The following is a 21,409-nucleotide window of genomic DNA, read 5'->3' on the forward strand; positions in this document are numbered from 1 at the left end:
AGGACCTTTTTATCTGACCCCGAGTGCCACTTCACATCCGTTATGTACGTAATAAACTGATTGCTATTGCACTCTGGAGGGTTGTACCAAAGGGTTTCTTAGAGACAGCAGCGTCACTCCAGAAAACCCGACCTCCACCGTAGCTGCACCACCTGTGAGGGAGAAGCCTGAGGCTGATGATGGGACCAATCATGCCTCATCACTGCTGCTTTAAAAGTGTTGGGGCTCTGCCAGTTGGAAGTCGATGATTTGAGGATTCCTGCCGTGTTGGAGAGAGTTAGCCACTATTTTACCAGAGCTTCTTCTCTGCCCGTAACGTAAAGGAAGCAAACACATGCATATATGCATGTCGTATACTGCAGTTCCTTATCAGCGCCAGCAAAACCTCAATGTGGGTGTTTGAGACGAGTTTAGGAAGGAGGAGATTTTCTGGTCTCAACTCAAATGCAACGCACCACGGCAACACATATGTGTACACGCATGCAAACGTTTAGCTAAATGCTGACGTTTTGCTGCCATAATTCTTTAAGCCATTTTAGAGGAGTGCTTGCTTTGACGCGTCATGTGACGGCCTCTTGAGGAGTGTGTGAAATGCAAGCATGTGAATGGTGGATCAGTATGCAGAAGGCAGCCTTCACTCCCCATACCAACAGTGCATGCACATATGGCAACACACACACACACACACACACACACACACACACACACGCTTATCTACAGGGAACAGAAAGCAGCCCTCACAATTAGTTTTCATGTTCAAAAAATAGCATCTTTGACTCGTCCCTTCTTCTCTCCTAATCTCTTTAGTGTAACGGTAATTACTCCTTTGGTGGACGGTTTAGGTGTAGTGACTTCCACTCCCAGCTATCACATACAGTAGTTCAATTACTTAACCAATGATTTATGCAGCCTCTGTTTTCATGCAGGATGGACAACTGAAAACAAGGAGACACTGAAACAATGACTGTCAATCAGACAAATGAGGCAGGAGAACAAATAGGGCTGAGTATCTAACAAAACTTAAAAAACTAAAATGTAGTTACTATAACATGATGTACTTTATAATGTTATCATGTACTAATTCTCATACCTAAACCTAACTGCTTGTATATAGTTAACACATCATGGCTGGTGGAGTTATAAATAGATTTTTTTAATGTCACCTCTCATTTTTTTGTTTATATTTTAGTAATTTCATACATATACTTTTCTGCTTTATTTCTTATTTACATCTCAGCTTGTCTCTGTGCTGCTGAGAATTGTAAAATCCCCAAAGACATTATTAGTCTTGATTGGAAGTAATTGAGCACACAGCTTTAGCGTGCCTTCTGATTCACCTGAAAGCAGCATTCAGTTAACAGACACATTCCTGATACAACATCGTGTATCATCACAGTACAGGAGGAGTGTTTGAGTGTGAGTCTGTGTGTATAACTGAGTGAGCGTGTGCACCGTTGTGAGTCTGTTTATATAGAGAGCCAAGAATAAGCGATCTCCCACTTGGCCTTTGCAGTTTGTAGTGTCTCCATATTGACAGTTTGACACCTACTGCAGTGCTGCACGTCATCAGTGAGCTGTGCACCGTGTGTGTTGTGTGTATGTATGTGAGGGAGAGAGAGAGACAATAGAAGAGGGTTATCTGTGTGTTATGTGTGTTCCTGAAGCCCAGTTTGCAGTTTAGATTTAAAGAGTCAGGCCATTTTTAAGAAATGAAGACAGAATTGTAGAATTAAATCAATTCATTGATTAACAATTAATTCACTTGTGGAGGTAAAGTTAGTTACCCAGTGCTTTATTATAGAGATTATTTACGTTTGGTGTACAGTTTGCACAAGAATTCACAAACCATCTTGGCAGTATTGACCTCTGGTGAGACAGGGGTATGGTGCAAATCCAGTCACCTAAACAACTGTGTCACATTAACATTAATTATTGGCTGGTTATCCGCTTTGCGATCAAAAGCACATGTACTCAACAAGCACACACAAATGAATCGGGCACTGACACTTCGTTTCAGGGTTAAAGTTAGATTTAGGTTTTGTTTATGTGTATTTTGCTGCCAGCAGTTGATTTCGAGTTGATCATTGTGTTGCTAGTTGCATCCGCTACAGGCACATCTCTATCTTTGACCAAGTAAATATTGATCATCTACTTCCACCAATACCCCTATTGGAACATCATCAGCGGGCACTCTTTGTTGGATTGGTTTTTCTGTAATCAGGTTACTGTTAACTAAGCTAGCCATGATGCTAGCTGTTTGATGTTAATGAGTTGCCATTATAACAGTTTAAAATGGTGAGATTTCAATGATTCAAATGAATGGATTGTTATCAGGCCACTGCAGAGCTTCATGATGAGCTGATCATTTAAATAAAATAAAAGAATCAAGGCAGTGGGCCCACAGGACTGAAACGGGAAAAATCTGGCCTAAAGTATCATATTACTGTTGAGCTATCTTTTTACTTTCAAAAACAGCAATGTTACCTCAGAGAAAATGAGAGTTGCTAATCTACTGCGGCCTCTAGTTTGCTACATGTTAGTTCATTAATCGAGTCCGCAGCAGTACAGAGAACTGCTGTGTTCTGCAGGGTAAAATTACTGTTTTTGTCTATGGAGTCTGGTGGTTTTGAAGTGAGCAAAGAGAAAGAGAGAACGGGTTCAGCTCCTTGTTGAAAGGGCTGTCTGATGGAAATGTAAAGTGGTGAAAATATTCCAAATGTATTGTGCACTTAAACTGACATTGAATTTTTTAGGTGGACATTTTTTCAAGTGGCTAGAATAGGTTTTTCTGCTGACCCCGTCCACAGCAGTAAATTGCTTAGCATCTGTGCTGCCTGCTCCTCCAAACTGGGGATGTGCTGACTTCCATTTACTGTAGGTAGTACACTAAGTATAGATAAGTACAGTACATAAGTAATACAACCCTGCATCGAATAATCTGAGCTATTCCTTTAAGGTTATGATTTGCCACTACATAGCGTTGCAATACGTCAAAGGACCTCACAAGTGTAGTGCAAATATGCATGTGTGTTTCTGTGTTTGTGGTCACTGTGCTGTATTTCTTGCCAAAATGCACCACTGCACCTGATACCATATGGTCAACTGAGCCATTTAAGACCACAGAGAATTACTACGTGGTGCTATGCTGCAGCTGGCTAAAACCCTAAAAGCCTGGCCAGCAAATCAGGCCTCACTGAATTTGCAGTCACTGCTAAATTCAGCTAACCCCAATTTCCACTTGGTGATTCAGTGTTTCTGTACTACAGAGTGATTACTGTAAAAAAAAAAAATCACATTTTGTGTTCATACTCGAGAGGTACTATCTGCTCACCTTAGAAAAAAAAACCTTTACAATGTGGCATTTCAGTTTAGAGCGAGAACAGCAGGTTTCAGCAAACACTAAATTTGGCAGACGCTGCAGAACTAAAGGTGGATATATGCAGAGTGGGAGCTTCTTTACTGTAAACCAGTAAATGTGAAGGGTCTGCAGTTTCCCTGTTACTCTGTGATACTTAACATCATCTCTGTTGATGGCAATGTCACCTGCTGCAGAAAATGATGATTAAACAGTGTAGAACCAAGGTCAGAGCTTTGTCATTATGCAAACCACTTTATCTTTCACCAAACACTTTATCTGATTAATATTACAGTGCAACAGTTGTTCCTGTAGAAGTTCACCTTTCGAGCACTGGAACAGCAAAGTATGATGTCCTGCCACTGATATCAATGACATTTCATGCATTTAATTCACCATTTTACCCCAAAACAGATATTGCCACATTATTAGTTCAGTAACTCATCCTAGAAAATTGCTGTATTTCAATATACAATATATCTCTTTAAAAATCGAACATGAAATATACTGTAGTTTATCCATGGTATATTTACAGTATAAGAATATACAGTATATTTATTAATATATTATCCACAGTTCATCTATGGTCTATCAACAATTAAACCTTGAAGACAGACTTTAGAGGATAAAACATTCTTTCTCTTGTATCTATCTGTTATTGCACTTACATAATCAAGGTGGATAACTTGGAAAAAGGGTATTTTTGCAGTTTTTGAAAACATTGTTTTTATATCAGGCATTCAAATACCACATTAAAAAATGTCTCCACATGAGTGTAAATGTTTCAAATATTTACATTCTCTCTTGCCCCTTGGGTCCCAGTTTATTGTGGTATGTGTGAATGCTGTGAATTAATTGTGTGTGATGTTAAGTGACTGTGTGATAGTCTGTTCTAAGCTGCCATTTTGGCCTGGTAAAAGAGATCATGTACGCAGATACATAAATTAACAGGCCAATTAAATGCCTTGTACTGATTCCAGCTTTTTGCTGGACAACTGTGTGGACAACCCCAAGAATCCGTATTGAGCCGAGCAGCCAGTGGCTCAGACTGGCTTTAGGCCTATCTGATCCTTTGATGGGCTGGAGCCTCTCATTATATGGATTGAACTGAGACAGCTAGAGAAAGCAAGAAGGCGGAAGAATACACAGAGACATTAGTTACCAGGAGGGAAGAGCTTAGAGCCATATTTAATACAGCTTCTTCTTAAAGCAGCTAATGGTTATGGTTGGAACACAGGGATTGACAATCTTTCCGTCTGCTATACTCATTTTACTCCATTTTCTCTCTTTCATGCTTCTCGCTCCCTTTGATTCTATCCAGCTTTCTCCGTCGTTACCTCTGTTCTGTCTCTTTTCTCTCTATGTTTCCGCTTTACTCATTACTTCATCTCTCTGTCAGATACCACGGATTCCCTGCTGACGCGAAAACTAGCATTGCTTCACATCGACCCTAACTGAATCGAAGACAAGCAAAGGCAGGCTGAACCTTCTCCTCTCGCAGCTCGCAGACAAAAGGGATACACTGAGCAGATGACTCTCCATCTAAATTCTGCCAGCGGGAATCCACAGAACCTCAGAATTAATTTGGGAAGCCCCGAGCCCTGAGTTTAATCACACAGCACACTTATGGTGTTTCTTTCCACAGGTCTGTACAGTGCTCTGAGCACATAGTCTCAAGGGAAAAAACCCTCGCCCAGTCAGCTTAATGCACTACGTTACTCCTGAGCTGATCAAATTATGTGTACTTTCTGTACAATTAGAGAATAACTTAATGGCATAGCTGCTAGACAGAAAGCACACTGGGCCTCATGCAGGAACCACATGAATGGACGCATTCGATCATGAGAGGCACAAACAAGTGAATTAAGGTTAGTGGTCCAGACCTGGTGTACGACTCTTGTTTAAATATGATAATCAAACTTTACTCAAATAAATGATAGGACTAAAATTAATGAATTATTCTGTTCGCTGTCATCATCTCCACGGTTTGCCAATTTACTAAAAGTTTTTTGGATTTATTTATCATTATTTATCAACAACTTTTGCAGTTGTTGCTGGAGAAACTTCTGTCACTCTGACAGCTGCCTTGATGTCTTAGTGCAGGTTGTTGTTGAGTATGAACAATACCTACAGAAGGCTATAATATTCTCTCCTTATGTCTCCATGACTGTCACATCCCCCTTAACCACCTCTCATTTCAGTCAGGGACTGTTTTTTTTACCATCTTACTTCATGTCAAACCATTGACAGTACGCCCTGATGACACATCACTGGCAGCTGTATTACTAATTATTAATTCATATTTTTTTGCTGAACTTATCTTTTTATCTGCTGATTTCTGACAGCAGGAGCTAAAAAATCTGTGGTGTCAAAATCTTTTTTTATTCTCTAAACTTCTCTAAACCCCCACATGGAGCGGAGCAGGTAGCCTTATGGGGAAATTTTAGGGGTGTGAATTATGCCAATGATCAAATCTCACAGCTGACATTCATCAGGCAGAAACAACCAATTTACAAAAAGTTTGGTGAATCCAACTTTTGAACACTTGTACGAGCAAACCTCGTAAAAAAAACAATAAGAGACGTTTTATAAGACTACAAACATGTTCTTGCATGAGGCCTATTGAGTCTACTACGAGAGTAGAAACTGCAACATCTTCACATTGACAAACGTACAAAATAAGGAGAGGTAACTACAGCAAGTACTAAGAATGGTAAAAGGGGGTAAGTCTCACCACGTCATCTAAATTTCTGAATACATTTCCCGTTGATCCTCTGAGAACAGTTAAACACGGTCTTCTGGAGTGTGTGTGCACTATGAGCTCTTTTAATAGGCTGCAACTATACGCTAATGATGTCAACAATACAGCACATATTGTGTGACAGCCTCTAAAATGCAAAGCAATCTAATTAGTATGTTTCCATAGCAACTAGGACAGAAGAGATAGACCATGTGTGTCTTTGTGTTGCTGTTGCTGTTAGATTGGAGATAAACCGAATTTTGCAAGCGGGAAACAATGACAGCAGTACAAACCCATTGTTGCCAAGTCACATTTTCTTTAGCTCTCTTTTTTTTTTTTAAATATTGATATGTGTGAGAAGCACTGAATAGCCGCTGTACTATAGTACACATGATGCAGTCACTCACCTGTGCTCAATTTGGTCCTGTGTGTGACATCAACGATGCCTCCTCTTCTGTAATTGTGCCCGTGAAATTAGTCAGAAATGTGTGATTAATCAGGCAGTATAACGAAGCATGTAAACCTGTAAACCCAATCTAATTTGGCAGAAATAAATAATTACCACATGTCATTGTGTGACTGTTGGTCTGTAGGTGCCACAGTGTTTCCTGTTTTTGTCTTTTGTGTCAGACACTGCTGATTTGATTCTACTGCTGATGAAATTACCTATTTATCTCGATAAAACAAAATAAATTTAATCTAAGTTTATTTGTCATTTGATGGAAATGTTATCAGTAATTACCAATGATTGAGGTCCACCAGTATTAAAAACTGTACAGGGTGTGACTACTTTACTGAGCTGTAATTCAAGAAGTCAAGAAACAAGTTTAACATTTGTGTTTGCATAATAACTCCCTTTCCTCTGCTGGTGATATTATCACTGCAAGTGCCAACACTGTTCTTTCACAAGCTCTTTCTCAGAAACGAACACACACACACACACACACATACACAGACTCTCCTTATTCAGAAGCTTCATAACACAAGGAAAATTAGGAAAATGCATGCCTGAGTCTGTCATGGCAAACTAAAGGGTTGACATATAGTCCACACTAATAAAAAAAAATGACATAGGGTAGCGAATACACAACAGTACTCCACCGCTGCAGTTCCTATTGGCTGACACAGTCGCTTCAAGGGTTTGAACAGCCATTTTCCTCTTGTTAACAAATATTACACTTTCAGAAGTAGCAGGAAAAATACTTACAAGGTTGTTGCTACAAATTATGACAGCAAACATGCCTGCACGTTGGCTGATTCATAACTATGTCCTCGGTAAGAAGGAATGCACAAAAAAGCCTTAAGGAGAACCCACAGCCTGTCAAATGTGTGGTTTGTGAATGAGTTGGAAGTTTCATTAGATGCTCAGCAAAAGCCTACATAACAAAAACAAAACTACACAGATGGACATTCAAAGCAGTCAAGAGAAATGTGCAGACGCACCTCCTCCTGCATTACAGTAACATAATGATAATTTGATAAAAAACCCATAACTCAAAGTCCACTTGCTGGCTTTTCCTGGGCTTTCAACTGAATTACGGTGGTGTTTATGAATAGATCAATGGAGGTTACTCAATTGTCATGGATATATTCTGCCTCCAGCAGTTGGCTGTTTTGTTGTCAGAAGCTACCTGCACAAGCTTAACTCCAGCTAAACTGGCACCGAGACATCCACCATTTTGTCAAATAGCTTTCCAACAAATATTTACTCCCAGATAACCTTGTTGGAGCATTAATCTGTCAAAACTCAGCTGTTTTTTTATTGTTAATTTGTGATCAAAACAGCTGCTATACTAGCTAGTTTGGAGCTAATGTTCTGCTAAATGTTGCATATGTTACGTTTTACTTACACTGATGATACTTTGTCTCTTTCTGACATGAACAGACATGAGCAGTCATTGCTGCGCACAACGGCTTCAAATGACTCTGTCAGTGCATTATGGCAGCGCCCTTATAGAAAGTCTATGGATCTTCACAGGGACGTATTATGTAAACTAGACTTCATGTGTTCAGATGATGTCCCAGTCATTACAACAGATTCCAATAAAGGTCAGAATCCAGCATTTCAGGCCCACTGAACTTACTCATTACAGACCTTCTTAAAAGCTGAACATGCTGAATGTGAAAATCACCTTATAGTCTAAGCTCCTGGGGGCTTATGGGGCCAGTATGACTCAGTGGAAATGCTTGGACAGTAAAACAGTGCCAGAATATGTGCCCTCCCACAGCTCTCGAACATTGGATTTGGGGAGTCTTGGTCAAACACTGTAATTTTCGAAAACCAACAATATGACATTCACCTCTACTTCATACAGCTATTGCCCAGATGGTGATTGAGAAAGTTGGCAGGGCTTCTGTCTGTCCTCTACTCCTTCCAGGACACCCTGCAGGAAAATGTGCTCTAAGGGAGGAGACGTGATAATGATATTTAAATGATTATCACGTCTCCGGCCTTTCTGTGATGGCAGCCAGCATCCCTGAAACAGTGACAGGACAAACACCTTCGCCTGTCAATGTAACTGGACCGTGCCCCATACAAACAAGTCAAAACCACCATGTCCACAGTCACGTAATGTCTACTGGTCCAAATACTCCAATTGCTCTTCGAGTTACCCCTAGGGATGCACCAATACTGATACCAGTGTCGGTTATCTGGTCTGATTCTGTGCCCACATGAACTCATACATGCAATAAAGACTAAATGTCATAAAACTACACCAAAACAGCCACATCAATAACACTTTAAGTGGCAGATGAGCAGCAACTGTCACATAGCTGCCGAGCTGAGTAGCGATATGTTTGCGGTTGAGAGATGCTTGATTTGCTGAGGTGTGCATAGTTTTATGACTGATTAGCAGCCTTAAATCTGTATAAGGATGGTTGGTAATGATGCGTGGATCGACCCCTGTGTGGGTCAGGCGGGTATGGGTACGCGGTAACTTACAGAAACATCAACAGTCTGTATGCTGTCCTTGTTTCAGTCCTCAGTCCTGACTATGCTACTAGAATGCATGAAGTTGATGGTTTTGGGTTGTTAACACATATTTTTGCAGGTTGGGCAGTGAGGACAGTCTATTATAACAGGTCGAGTGGCTGAGTCACACATCACAGTGAGTAACCACCATCTGCTTTTTTGTTTTTCATTCATTTTATGTAATTACTTCTGCCAAGCAGGTTATGAAATTGCCTTTTTCGAAATAAAAAGGAAAACGCTTTTATAGTCAATAATCTAGTGGCACTACCACTGGCTGTGGCAGCTACTGACGCCTAATAGTGACGAAAGTGTAAAAATAAAAATCTCTAACAGCTGCTTTATGGGATGTCATCTGTTCAAAAACCCTTTAATAATGTAATAAACCAGAGAGATGCAGGCATGCCTGTAAATACACAAGCTTATTGATTAATTGACTGATTAATGATTTGCCTTTTGTCACGGTTCCTGAATTGAATTTAATACCTGTAATTTTGCTTGTACTTTGTATCTCACGCTCATAAAATGTCAACAAAAGACAGCGAAAGAAAGAGGGTGAGATGCGATTTAAGAGTGCTTACATTTTTGTGAATGTACAACTTTGATGTTTTATTTGTGAGATTTATTTGTGCAGCTCGTGTAATAAAAACTAAATGTTAACTGTAAGCAGTTCTTTGTAGTAAAATCACATCAATGCCTCTTTTCAACAACAAATTTTCAAGATAAGTGAAGAGGATTACCTGTTGCCATAGCAACAGCGGGCTATTTCACCAGAGGTTGTGACGCTGATTGGTCTCGTTTATGGCCCTCTTAGGTATCTGTATGTCTCGTGCATAGTAACAGGTTTATCTGGGATACTGCAGTAGCACCCAGCACGAATACAATCTGCAGTACAAATGACACAGTCAAGAGAAATGCAGTTTCTATGTATCAGTGCACCAATTGTTACCAGTTGCCCTTTTCTATGTGGTTTTAGTTTCAAACAGCAAATAGTAAAGGTCATTTAGTTTGTCTGTCAGTCCAGCACATAGCAACAGGAGGACACATTGAGCCATGTGACAGACTGCCTCATCACCTCTAGATTATCTTGGTTGACAAATCAAAGGCTTTCCAACCCGAGCAGTTCTACTAAACTCTATAGATTCAATGCAAATACATTATGACAGAGCAAAAGGAGACACAGCTTTTGTGTAGTAGCTCCAGTAGATGCACCTATACAAATGTGCCCTGATAATGAGTTGCTCATTTGTAGTTCACCCTCATTCTACTGAAGAGACTATTTAATAGAAGAGGATTGAAGAGGTCTGTTTGGACAGTATGCACATGCTACAATCAGACTAAAGGGCAAAATGCAAGGTTGAATTAAAAACGAATAGAAATAGCTGAAATGCCCACAAGGGCATTAATCTTTCACCCGATGCCCTTCATCATAGCAGTTGATTTTTACATGATTAGATTTCTACTGTGCAGAAAAACCTACTTTAAACTGTAGCACTTACACACATTTACTCAGCTGTTTATTCAACTTCCACCCCATGAGGGATTATGACAGGCTCGCATAAAATATTTTGCTTGTGCACGGTCTTAGATACTTAAGAAATATATATATAGATATATATATATAGATATTGCAGGTTGTTGGTCATCAATGCTTTTTATATATATTTATATACACACCTATTCTTTCACCTTCATATATGCATGTAATAGCCCTCAGTTTGTTTTTACCTATCTGTGTTGTCCATGTTTTTACCTGTATGTTTATGTGTATCTTCCTGTAAATTGCTCTGTGTGTAAGTACATTGAGAGAAACTAAAAACTGAAGAGAAATCCCTTGCATGTGTACACATATTTCTGATATTACAGACATATTCTGATAACAACAAGTATCACTTATTGCCTGGGATTACTTTTTGACGTGTAACTCTTTTGTACTTGAATGCGCCTTTAATCATCATCATCATCATCATCATAATAATGTAATAGTATCAATTAAACAGACTAGTTCAGATGTTTCTGTTTTCAGGTGAATTTTTCTATCTTAAATGGATACTATTCCAAAATGGGTAATCTATTTTTCAGGGAAGACTCCATTTAGAGATACATCAGACATATGGGGCGAACATCCTTACAGAAAAAAGATGAAAAATGTTTGTAGCCAAACAAGGTATTTCTATAAAAAATATAAAACAATGCTGCCCAACAATAGCGCAAAATGGTAGGATGATAATTATAGGGATATAGGGATATAATGAGAATAGCTGATATTCATAGTAAAGGTCTTGCTCCTGGTGTCCATTCATTCAGCAGCACAGACGGTGGCTGGTAAAACTGTTTTCACCAGGATGATTCTTCATCACCAAAATGTCTTTTCAGTGGACAAAAACTGTTTTTCTAACACGTTAGTATTATTGTTGCTGCTCCCACCGGTCCTTCAGCAATTTTTGGGGTTTCTGGTGTAAATTTTTTTTTTCACAAGGAGCAGACAGTTCACAAAAATGTTTTACTGATAACTGAGAGGACTGCCATTAAATGGCTAATATGTTAGCTAACGTAACTAGCTAACGGGCTTCACCAACCTGTATCCTGTTAAACCTACTTGATTAATTCACCTCACTAAAGACTGAATTATTTGATGAATTCGGAGATTTTAATGAACGGAGTTAAAGTGCAATTTACTTTGTAGGTGTACATTATTTTCAAAGAATGTCAAAACTTCTGTTTCCGGTTACGTCCTTTGTTCCTTGATGTGAAAAGAGATCACCTTGGCTTTGTTTTGGCATCTTTCACTAAACCATTCATTCAGACTTTTCTGCTGCATGTGGCTCTTTGGATAGATTAAATTTTTGGCATAAAACCCCTAAAGCTGATTGACTCTTAGCTTAACAGTCTGTTGAGGTGTAAATTTATGGAGATAGCACAGGCAGTAAGTGCAGTGCTTATCTAATTGTCTTTACAAAATGGCCGCCACAGAGTGTGTAAAAAAAAAAAAAAACAAAGTCATGAAAATATAAAGGGAGACATACATACTTACCAATACACACAAAATATTTCCCTTCCTCTTGCTTTCAAATTAGCTAAAAGGCTAACTGCTTTTCTTGACATTAATGTAATGGGTGGGGGATCTTTAGTCCTCGGGGATAAAAGCTCTTCTTAATGCAGGTTATTAGTCAGTCGGTATTGACATAGCCACTGCCACAAATCTGCATTCGCTAATAGCCCGGTCTCTTGGGAGCAAGCACAAGCCTTCAGTTTACTTAGGTATTCCTCACAGAGACAATATTGAATATTAAGCATACTAGGAAATGCTAATCGCGAAAGCTGCCTTATAAAGCCAGCGTATGATACCACCGTTTACCACAGGAAAATATGATATGAGAGTTCAAAAAAAGAGGAGATAGACTTCAGATTAGGGAAAGAACGGAGTCATATATTTATGTCACTGTAATAACAACATCCTGCTGCTTTTGCTTTTGTTGGATGAGTCATAAAGGCCACTATAGGTCCTTGTTAGGTAAACAAACTTTTTAGTGTTTTACTGATATGTTCAGTGTTAATATTTTTCTGTCTTATCATGTCTGACATTTCCCTACTATGTTAATTAAAAAAAACGTAATTACGCTTCCCTTAAAATGTATTCACTGTTGCAAATTAGTGGTATACAAATTAATAAAAGACAGGGGTGGGTACAGGTAAACAGAGATATATTAGCTATTTGCATAAATGATCAATTCTATTTTTCTCTCCCAAAACAGATTTGAACACAAGTAAGTGTCCTATTTTGGAAGTTACAAGGTTACACATTTTACCTTGGAGTTTATGCTGTATCATCCCTTGGGCTGAAAATCCCATTCTGGTCTGGTGTGACAGCAGCTCAGAGGTGCAAGACATCAGGAGGTCGAAACCATGAGGACCTCGTAAAGTCAACGTCACATTGCCACCGGCTGTAATGAGGTCAGTTCACAGCCTGTGTGTGCGGAAATGTGACCTGCAGCAGAGAACTGTAATGGCATCGATAATTCCTAATCACAGTCATGAAGTCGAACCCACTTCACCAGAAATCACAAGCATCCTTGACAATGATCTGACCTGTTTTCTGTTCATAGTTTATCTGCTGTACTACATGTGGGTGTATTGTGAAGAGGTATATTTACAATGCAAAGGAAATGTTAAGCCAACCTTTAACAATAAGCAGCTTTATTCCCAAATCACTGTTCTGGAGTAAACGTGGTCAGCAGGAAAACTATATCACCAAAAAAGATGCTGAGTTCTGTGGAGACCACACACATCATGTAGAATTAGATGACAGAAAATAGAGACATAGATTGCAGGTGCTTGTAGAGTCATGTGTGCATGTGTGAGACGTTGATGAGATATGCAGGGCTCCACCTCCCCACCTGCTCTCACGATGTACTCCTGTCTCCACTAGCAGTGGAGACACATTTTTCAATGCATGCATGAATGGCAGCACACAGACATATACAAACTACACAGCAGAAATACAAAACAGTGTTTTTTTCCTGCTTTGCAAACACAGGAAACCAAAAAGCAAACAGAAATATGGTGCATTTTGCTCTTATTTCTTAGTTTTTTTATGTTGCAGTGAGAATAACTAGTTTAAACAATATTTATACTCTAACCACCTCTGTGAGGCAGCTTGAAATGTTGCTACTTCTTGGCTTATTGGAACACTTAAATACCAGCCAGTTAACGCAGCAGTTAATGCTCAAGGCAGTTGGGTGACATTCACCACCAACTTGCTTGTCAGATATCTATGCGTCAACCTGCAGTCAAACCAGCAAAACCTCCGTTAATGAGTCACATCGAAAAGTCAACGGTCCAAAATGATCACCTCCGATGGCTATTTATGCAATGTAGGTGGTAAATACACAAACTGGTTCTAAGGCAGAAACTGCAGAGTACATCCTCGACATACAAAGAGAGATAAAGAGATGGAGCGTAGAAAGGGGGAGCAAGAGAGATCTAGACAGATACAGAGAGCAAAGGAGGGAGAGCAGATGTGGCCTTTGGGCTGAAACTGCTGAATCACCACGTCTCTTCTCATTACTTCATCACATCATGAACCCGAAGCACTTTCTCTGGAGCCACACACACAGAGACTGTCATGATAGAAAGCAGAGAGAGACAGCAAAGAGGAAAGAGACGGAGGCAAACGCACAAAGAGGGGGTGAGACGAACCAGGAAAGAGCATCATAGACATCCAGACAAAGCAATAAATGGAGATTCCCAGATGTTGTCCCTCCGTCTTCCTTAATCCTGCCCCCTTCTGTGGCGATATCACCTTCACAGGCCCTGGAGGACACAGACTCTTCCCTCACCCATCTCAATGGGCTTGAGTCTGTTATATAAGGACTACATCAAACACACACACACACACACACACACACACACACACACACACACACACACACACACACACACACACACACACACACACACACACACACACACACTCTTTCATCTCGCAGCTTTATTGCTGGACTCCCATTGTGGTGTCTTTTTGTGGCACAGTCAGAGAAAGCCATCATAGTAGCACAGTTGATATTCGAGAGCTCAGAGAATGAGCCTGTCAGATGCAGACAGAGTCATGATACCTGAGGTTGCTTATGCAACTGCCATTGTTATTTAGAGTTATGGTGTGTTTGTAAATGCATGTCCAGTTTCAAGAAGTTTACATTCATTTAGAAAGGGAAGTTTAAATGAGGCAATAGAAGAGGTTTAATTTGTGGAAAGGGCGAATGAAGGTATAAAGAGTAAAGGAGAAGGGTAAGAGAGAGTAAAAGCGTCATTACTTGACATTACTATCATCCACTTCAAACGTGTCAACAAAACCACTCTGAGGAGTATTCATTAGTGTGTTTTAGTTAATTGTAATTGACAGGTGGAAACACACAATATTAATTGCTTGTCCATCCCTTTTAGCCTTTCCATCAGTCTATTAATCAAACTTTGAATGTTCTTTATTAGCGTGGGTGTAAAATGGCCCTGTTTGTATTATATTCTTACATTATAATGGTGGTTTAGTTCTCAGTGGTATTATTGGGATTGATTTTTGTTTGATTCATATACCAAACAGAAATTTCAGAAGGGGCTGTTTGAGTTTCTAAGTTTATACAAGGAAGTTACAGTATTCTCAACAGCTTTGGATTGAACTCTTCATTGAAGTCAGGACAGTGGAAGCACTGACACCATCTTCTGCTGCTGGCTGAAAACGCTCTTGGCCAACTTTTTCAGACTACCAAGGAGATTCAGTGCTCTTATTATAGATCTTCCGTCTCTGATACCTCTATGGGGAATGCCTTCAATACACTTCCAAGATGGAAAAATAAATTGTTCTTTTTAATTGCTCTGATATTGGATTTCTGCTCTTGACTGGCCATGACGCAAGGTCAGGTATTATAATTGGTATCAGAACATCTTTTGTACTTACTGGACAAAAACTTCTATCAAATGAATATAATGTAATGTAAAGTAATAGTTAACTGTTCCCTCCAATTGATGACGTAATATACGTTATATGCGTTATATGCAAAGTGAATTGAAGGAAAGTTTATTGATGAGGATCACCAGGTAAAAGTCTGGCTTCAGGCTGATGCTGTCCTTTAAAAACCTTAAAAACCTGTTTCTTTGAGGGTGTCCCGTCATTTCTGATCAGAATAAGGCCTCAATGTGAACAGTATGCTAAATCATTACAGAGGGCGAATTTCCAGTGAGATTTTCTGTTTTTCCAGTTATATTACTGAGAGCCTCAAGTCCCACTCTTTGCTGGGTGGAAAATCAATAACATTTAGCAGGCCTCTCTGGCCCAGATGCTTTAAGGGCCGTTTCGCCTGCTAGTGTTCCCCGCCAAAGAATTAACATTAATATTTATGCTGAGCTCCTTGGATGAAATATTGTTTACACACAAAATGGGAGGACTTCTGGAAATAATGGCAGTGAAGTCGCAAATCCACTACATTACATTTCTTAAATGTTAAATCATACTACTCACTGGGCATCATTTCAGTTGGCTTTGCCCTGCAACAAACTTTGCCTTTTGATTTAGGAACTTCACTGGTGTGGTTTCTGCAATGGTTATATCCTTGGCCTACATTATATTTTACAACATTTACTTAACACCATAGGTGCCTGAGTTATAGAGCAGGCTGAGCAGCTGCACCCCCATGGGAACAAACGTGTTTTTGCATCCCCACTTTTTGACCAGACAACTTTGCTCTTTTTTAACATTTTAGCAAATTTGGACCAGAATTAATTGTATCTGTACGCATTATGTGCAATATGTGAATTAAAAATTATTTCCTGTCCTTATCTAAGCCATTTTGTCATATAAACTCAGGACGATTCCCAGAGAATCAGGTCCCAAGTAGCACACAACCACAACTTACGGTAAAGTATGGTAATGTCTGGTAACGTATGGTAATGTAAGGTATTCTATGGTAATGTGCAGTATTCTAAGGTTACATACAGTAATATATGGAAATGTATGTCAATGTATGGGGATGTACAGTGTTATACGGTATCATATAGTAATGTACACCATTCTATGGTAACGTATGGTATTCTATGGTAATATACAGTATCTAACGGTATTGTACAATAATGTATGGTAACATACGGTAATCTATGGTAATGTATGGTATCCTAAGGCACTATATGGCAACGTATGGTAACATATGGTATTCTATGGTAATGTACTGTAGCCTACAGCAATGTATGGTAACGTACGGTATTATATGGTAATGTATGGAAATGTATGGTTATGTATGATAACGTATGATGTGTGGCAATGTACGGTAATATGCAGTATTCTATGGTAATGTCATATATGGTAATGTATGGTAATGTACGGTAACGTATAGTGATGTACAGTATTCTATGGTTATGAATTGTATTCTTTGGTAACGAATAATATTTTATGGCACGTTACCATAAAATACCATACGTTATTCCGTATGGTATAACATGGTAATGTACGGTAATGTACATTATTCTACGGTAACGTATGGTAATGTATGGTATTCTAAGGTAATGTAGGGTATTCTATGGTAATGTACGGTAATGTATGGTATAATATGATAATGTACAGTAACGTGTAGTAAAGTACAGTATTCTGTTGTAATGTACAGTATTCTATGGAAATGCACGCTATGGTAATGCAGGTGCAAAGTGGAAACCTCTATTTTCATTCAGACTTGACAGGGTACAAATCATACATTATTGGAGTCTGAAAAAACATATTATATCTCCTATAAATTACATTTAATTTGTATGTTTATGTTTGTGTGTGGCTACAATCTCTGGACTCTGGTGTGACAGTCCTGCACTTTGCACACCCACCATCAACCTTGACATGAAACTTCGTGTTCTAGGAGACAGGGTATATAAAGATATACAGTATATGCAATTCTGATGTATGGTCAGGTTTTGTACAAGCAGGATTGCATCAAGTAATCCCAGCACTTCTTATCTGAATGTAGGCTGCAGTGTCTCACATTCAGGCATCGCCACATCATGATGGTGGCAGCCATCCAGTAAGCCACCAATACACTCACAGCAAGAGATACAGGATTACCATAAAGTAGAGCTGCCAGTCACATTCAGTCAGTACAGTGTAGGGGAACACTACACTCGTGCATGTATCTACACATGCATAATGCACCGTTTTAGAGATAATCCTCTGCTGATTGTGTTGGGAATAACATCCATTGCAATAAACAGTGAAAACCATTCAGTGTCTGTAGCTCAGACATTACTTGATCAATGGTACATGGCACCATTTTATTTCAGAACAGACGCTTGTAAAACAAATAATATGACTGTATACACAGACAGTATTATGGCATTTAAAAATTGTACAATACTCATTTAAAGGGGACTGAATTTGTGCCAAAATGGGTGACAGTGTATTTAGCTGCGTTTGCATTTAACAATTTGCAGACACTGAAATCTCAGTATCGGACAGCTACAATGACGAAACTCAAAGAGGAATGTATTTTCATACTTCAAACATATTTATATTTATAGACTAGAATTAAAGTTCTATCTTTGCAGCTATCAGCATACATTTTCAAACATTCAGCTTCCGAAATCATTACTAAAAAAAGTGGCAAATTTCCTCAAACCCATGCAAAGCCAACAAACCAGTCTGACAACAAAAGGTCCACTCTCCCTCTTGTTCTGGAGCCTTTTGACCATGTCACATAGTCATAATCAGCAGATGGAGTTTGTTCTCAGTTGTCACTGACCTCTAGATGTTCAAACTGAAGGACTCTTAAGGACTTCTCATCCTTTGTGGCTTAAAGGATAACTACAGTATATTCAAACGTGGGTCCTACTTTTACATATTTAGGATTCAAAATGACTGGCAGGTGCCTAAGTTTTGGAATTGGTCCAGTAGATCCCCTCAGCAGGTAGCCATGAATATACTGTGAATACGCTACAAAGGCTGTAATGAAATCATTTAGGGAAACCTCACCAGTCAAAATACATTCACTATCTGCTTATGTTTTACCCTGAAAGGCTCAGATTGTTTTACCAGAAACAGCTGTCATAGTGCTCAGTAAGAAAGCCACCAGACTCCATTGAAAAAACCTTCTTTTGTCCTCACAGAACACGGGAGTTGCTGGTCAAGTTGCTGTGACTTTGGTGTTTGGTGTTGAGATTGAAATTAACTCATTAAAACACTAGAGTCACACAATAACACATGTTGTGCAAGGTAAAATGATTGAATGTAAAATGTTTTTTGTCGATTGAGTCTGATGGCCGTTTCTGGTTAAACAAAAATAATCTTACAGGTCTATCTCTGTAGGGATCATTTCTGTAATGTAGACACTATAATAATAACAATCTGAGCTCATCAGTAGATAAACAAGCATTTTTAGAGGACACATTTTGACACACGTAGTTGCCCCACAGCCATTGTAGTTCATTTGCAGCTTGTTTGTGACTGCCATCTGAAGCGATCTACTGGAACAATTTGTGTCATTTAGAGTCATTTCTAACCCAAAATATGTAAAAATAGGGCCCTTTTTTAATAATACTGGAGTTATCCTTTGATAGCCTGCCACTTCATTCTTGACCTCGGAAACGGCAACAATCTCAACTCAAGGTCCACTTCTTCAGTTGCTCTGCAAGGCTTTTTACCACATCATACCTTTTTTTCCGTCTGCAACAGCAAACACATTCTGTTTTATTAGGAATACTAAACAATAATTGCCATCTAACAGCACTCCTGAACGTCCATTAAATTGAAAAGGTCAAAAGTGTCTCATGCAGCCACTTTATCACATAACTCTCCAGTACAAGACTAACAAGATAAAACTACACCAAGATAATGACAGTATTGAATGGCTGTAAAATCATCAGCATCCACAATAAAAACCTCTATAGCCTGAAAAAGTGATTTGCAGGAGCAGAGAGAGGCAAGCGGGTCAGGAACATTATTACAGAGCCAAAGGCTTATATTTCAGGTGTAGAAAGCGATGTTTTATTCAGAGCGACATGCCCTTGTATGACAATTTATGATATAAGAGTCGATAGCATAAGGACAATATCCTGTTAGCCCACTTGTGCTGTCAAGAGATGAAACACTTACTCATAGCTCTCCAATACTCCCTCTCAAACACACACACATACATCACCATAAACATGCACACACTTGGTGTCATAAAGGCTCATATAAACACACAAAAACAGAGGCAGGTGACAGTGTTGGGTGGTTAAATGTGTGAATCCAAACCCCAGAGAAAAGCTGTCTAGTCTGTTTAGATTAATAGAGCTGTTTCTATTTTGGGAGCAGCATCAGTGAGAGGAGAGAATGTATTTTAATACAAAGACTTAGACCACAAACAAAAAACACTAGGATGTAACAATAAGATATATGATTAAAATTAGTCGTAAGTTCAATGTCAGTCAGCATTCGGCTTATGCACTCATACTGAACTTTGCTTTTTCAAATTAACAGTAGGTCATGTTCCTTCTGGCTGATTACAGACCAAATATTTTTCACACCAAATTTGCAGAGCAAATAAGAAACAGTGTGCCATCATCAACTTCCCACCAGTCAATTGGACAGCACTCAACCCATCATTGAAGCCACTTGCGTCTTAACACTTACCACTCATGCTGGGGCTCATCAATGACCAACAGGATCTTGAACTTCTTGGAGAGGGAGGGAGAGGGAGCCGACTGCTCCACAAACCCGGCGGCGGATGCGGCCGTCTGTTTGACCACGTTGGTGATGGACGTGAAGGAGCTGAAGAAGCCAGAGGAGCCCCCGGTAGAGGAGGAGGATGAAGACGACGCCTGTTGAGGCTGCTGAGCCACTTGGTTCGGGCGCCGCTCCTGAGCTGCGGGGGAGTTTGCTGGCGCCTGGGCCGGTGCTGGAGCTTTGGTCGGGGACTGGGCAGGGGCGGGTGCCATGGCCGGGGTTGCACCCTGCTGGGAAGGGGAGGAGGCTGTGGGGGGAGGAGGAGCAGTTGGGTCAGGCCTCTGGAGGTCTGTCATGTAGCCGTTGGGCAGGTTGGACATGAAGCTGCTGTCAGAGAGACGGCGTCGGAGGAAGTTCATGGTTGCGGTCGAAAGGTCGATCTCTCAGTTGGGTGGTTAGTTGCTCTTTAAGTGTTTCTCTTGGTTTCTTGGCTGAATGTAGTAAAAGTAGAGACAGGCAGAGATGGTTACAGAGAGAGAGAGACACTGATCAGAGGTTAGATGAATGACAGAGAGAAAATCAGTCCAAATGATCGAGGGTTGAGTGACGGAGAGCTGCTTCTGTGTTGAAGGAATGGAAAGCAGGAAGGACGGAAAGGATGGATGAAGCGATGGATACAGCTCTGGTCCAGTCTTCAAGAGACAGCTCTCCAAAGCGCAGCAAAGCCAGCAAAACAGCGTGCGTGTATGTGGTGTTCCTCCTCCTGAGCCTCACGCCTCCTCACAAATGCGTGTGTGTGACGTGTGAGAGTGTGTGTCTGAGAGAGAGAGAGAGAGAGAGAGAGAGAGATAGAGAGAGAGGTGCTCGTGCTCTCCCCCCTCTACTCTGCCTTCCTGCCTCCTGAGCTGCTGCAAGCTGAATGTGCTCATGAGATGCTGCTCTCTCCGCTTATCTCACCCTTTCACTCGCTCGCTCACGCTCCCCCTGCCCTTTTCCTCCCGCTCACTCACTCACTCGGCACGCTCACTGGCTGCCTCCCGCCCCCCCCCCCCCCCCCCCCCCCCCCCCCCCCGCCTCCTCCCCCTCCTCCGCCTGTCATCATCCTCCTACATCATAGGCTACGTGTGTGTGTCGTGCTGCAGCCTTGTAGCGCTTGCGTGCCGTGTGCAACCA

General features: G+C 40.2%; 1 protein-coding gene across 4 annotated transcripts in view; it reads right to left on the bottom strand.

The window, feature by feature from the left end:
• Positions 1-20,655, bottom strand: part of syn2b (synapsin IIb) — a 77,655-nt gene extending 57,000 nt beyond the window's left edge. For all 4 annotated transcript variants that reach the window (XM_070845060.1, XM_070845045.1, XM_070845053.1 and 1 more), the window contains exon 1: positions 20,204-20,655. In XM_070845060.1, the coding sequence (XP_070701161.1) occupies positions 20,204-20,655 (452 nt within the window). The remainder of the gene's footprint in view (positions 1-20,203) is intronic.
• Positions 20,656-21,409: the final 754 nt, after the last annotated feature.

This window comes from Pempheris klunzingeri, chromosome 2 (genome assembly GCF_042242105.1).
Source record: "Pempheris klunzingeri isolate RE-2024b chromosome 2, fPemKlu1.hap1, whole genome shotgun sequence".
NCBI lineage: Eukaryota > Metazoa > Chordata > Actinopteri > Acropomatiformes > Pempheridae > Pempheris > Pempheris klunzingeri.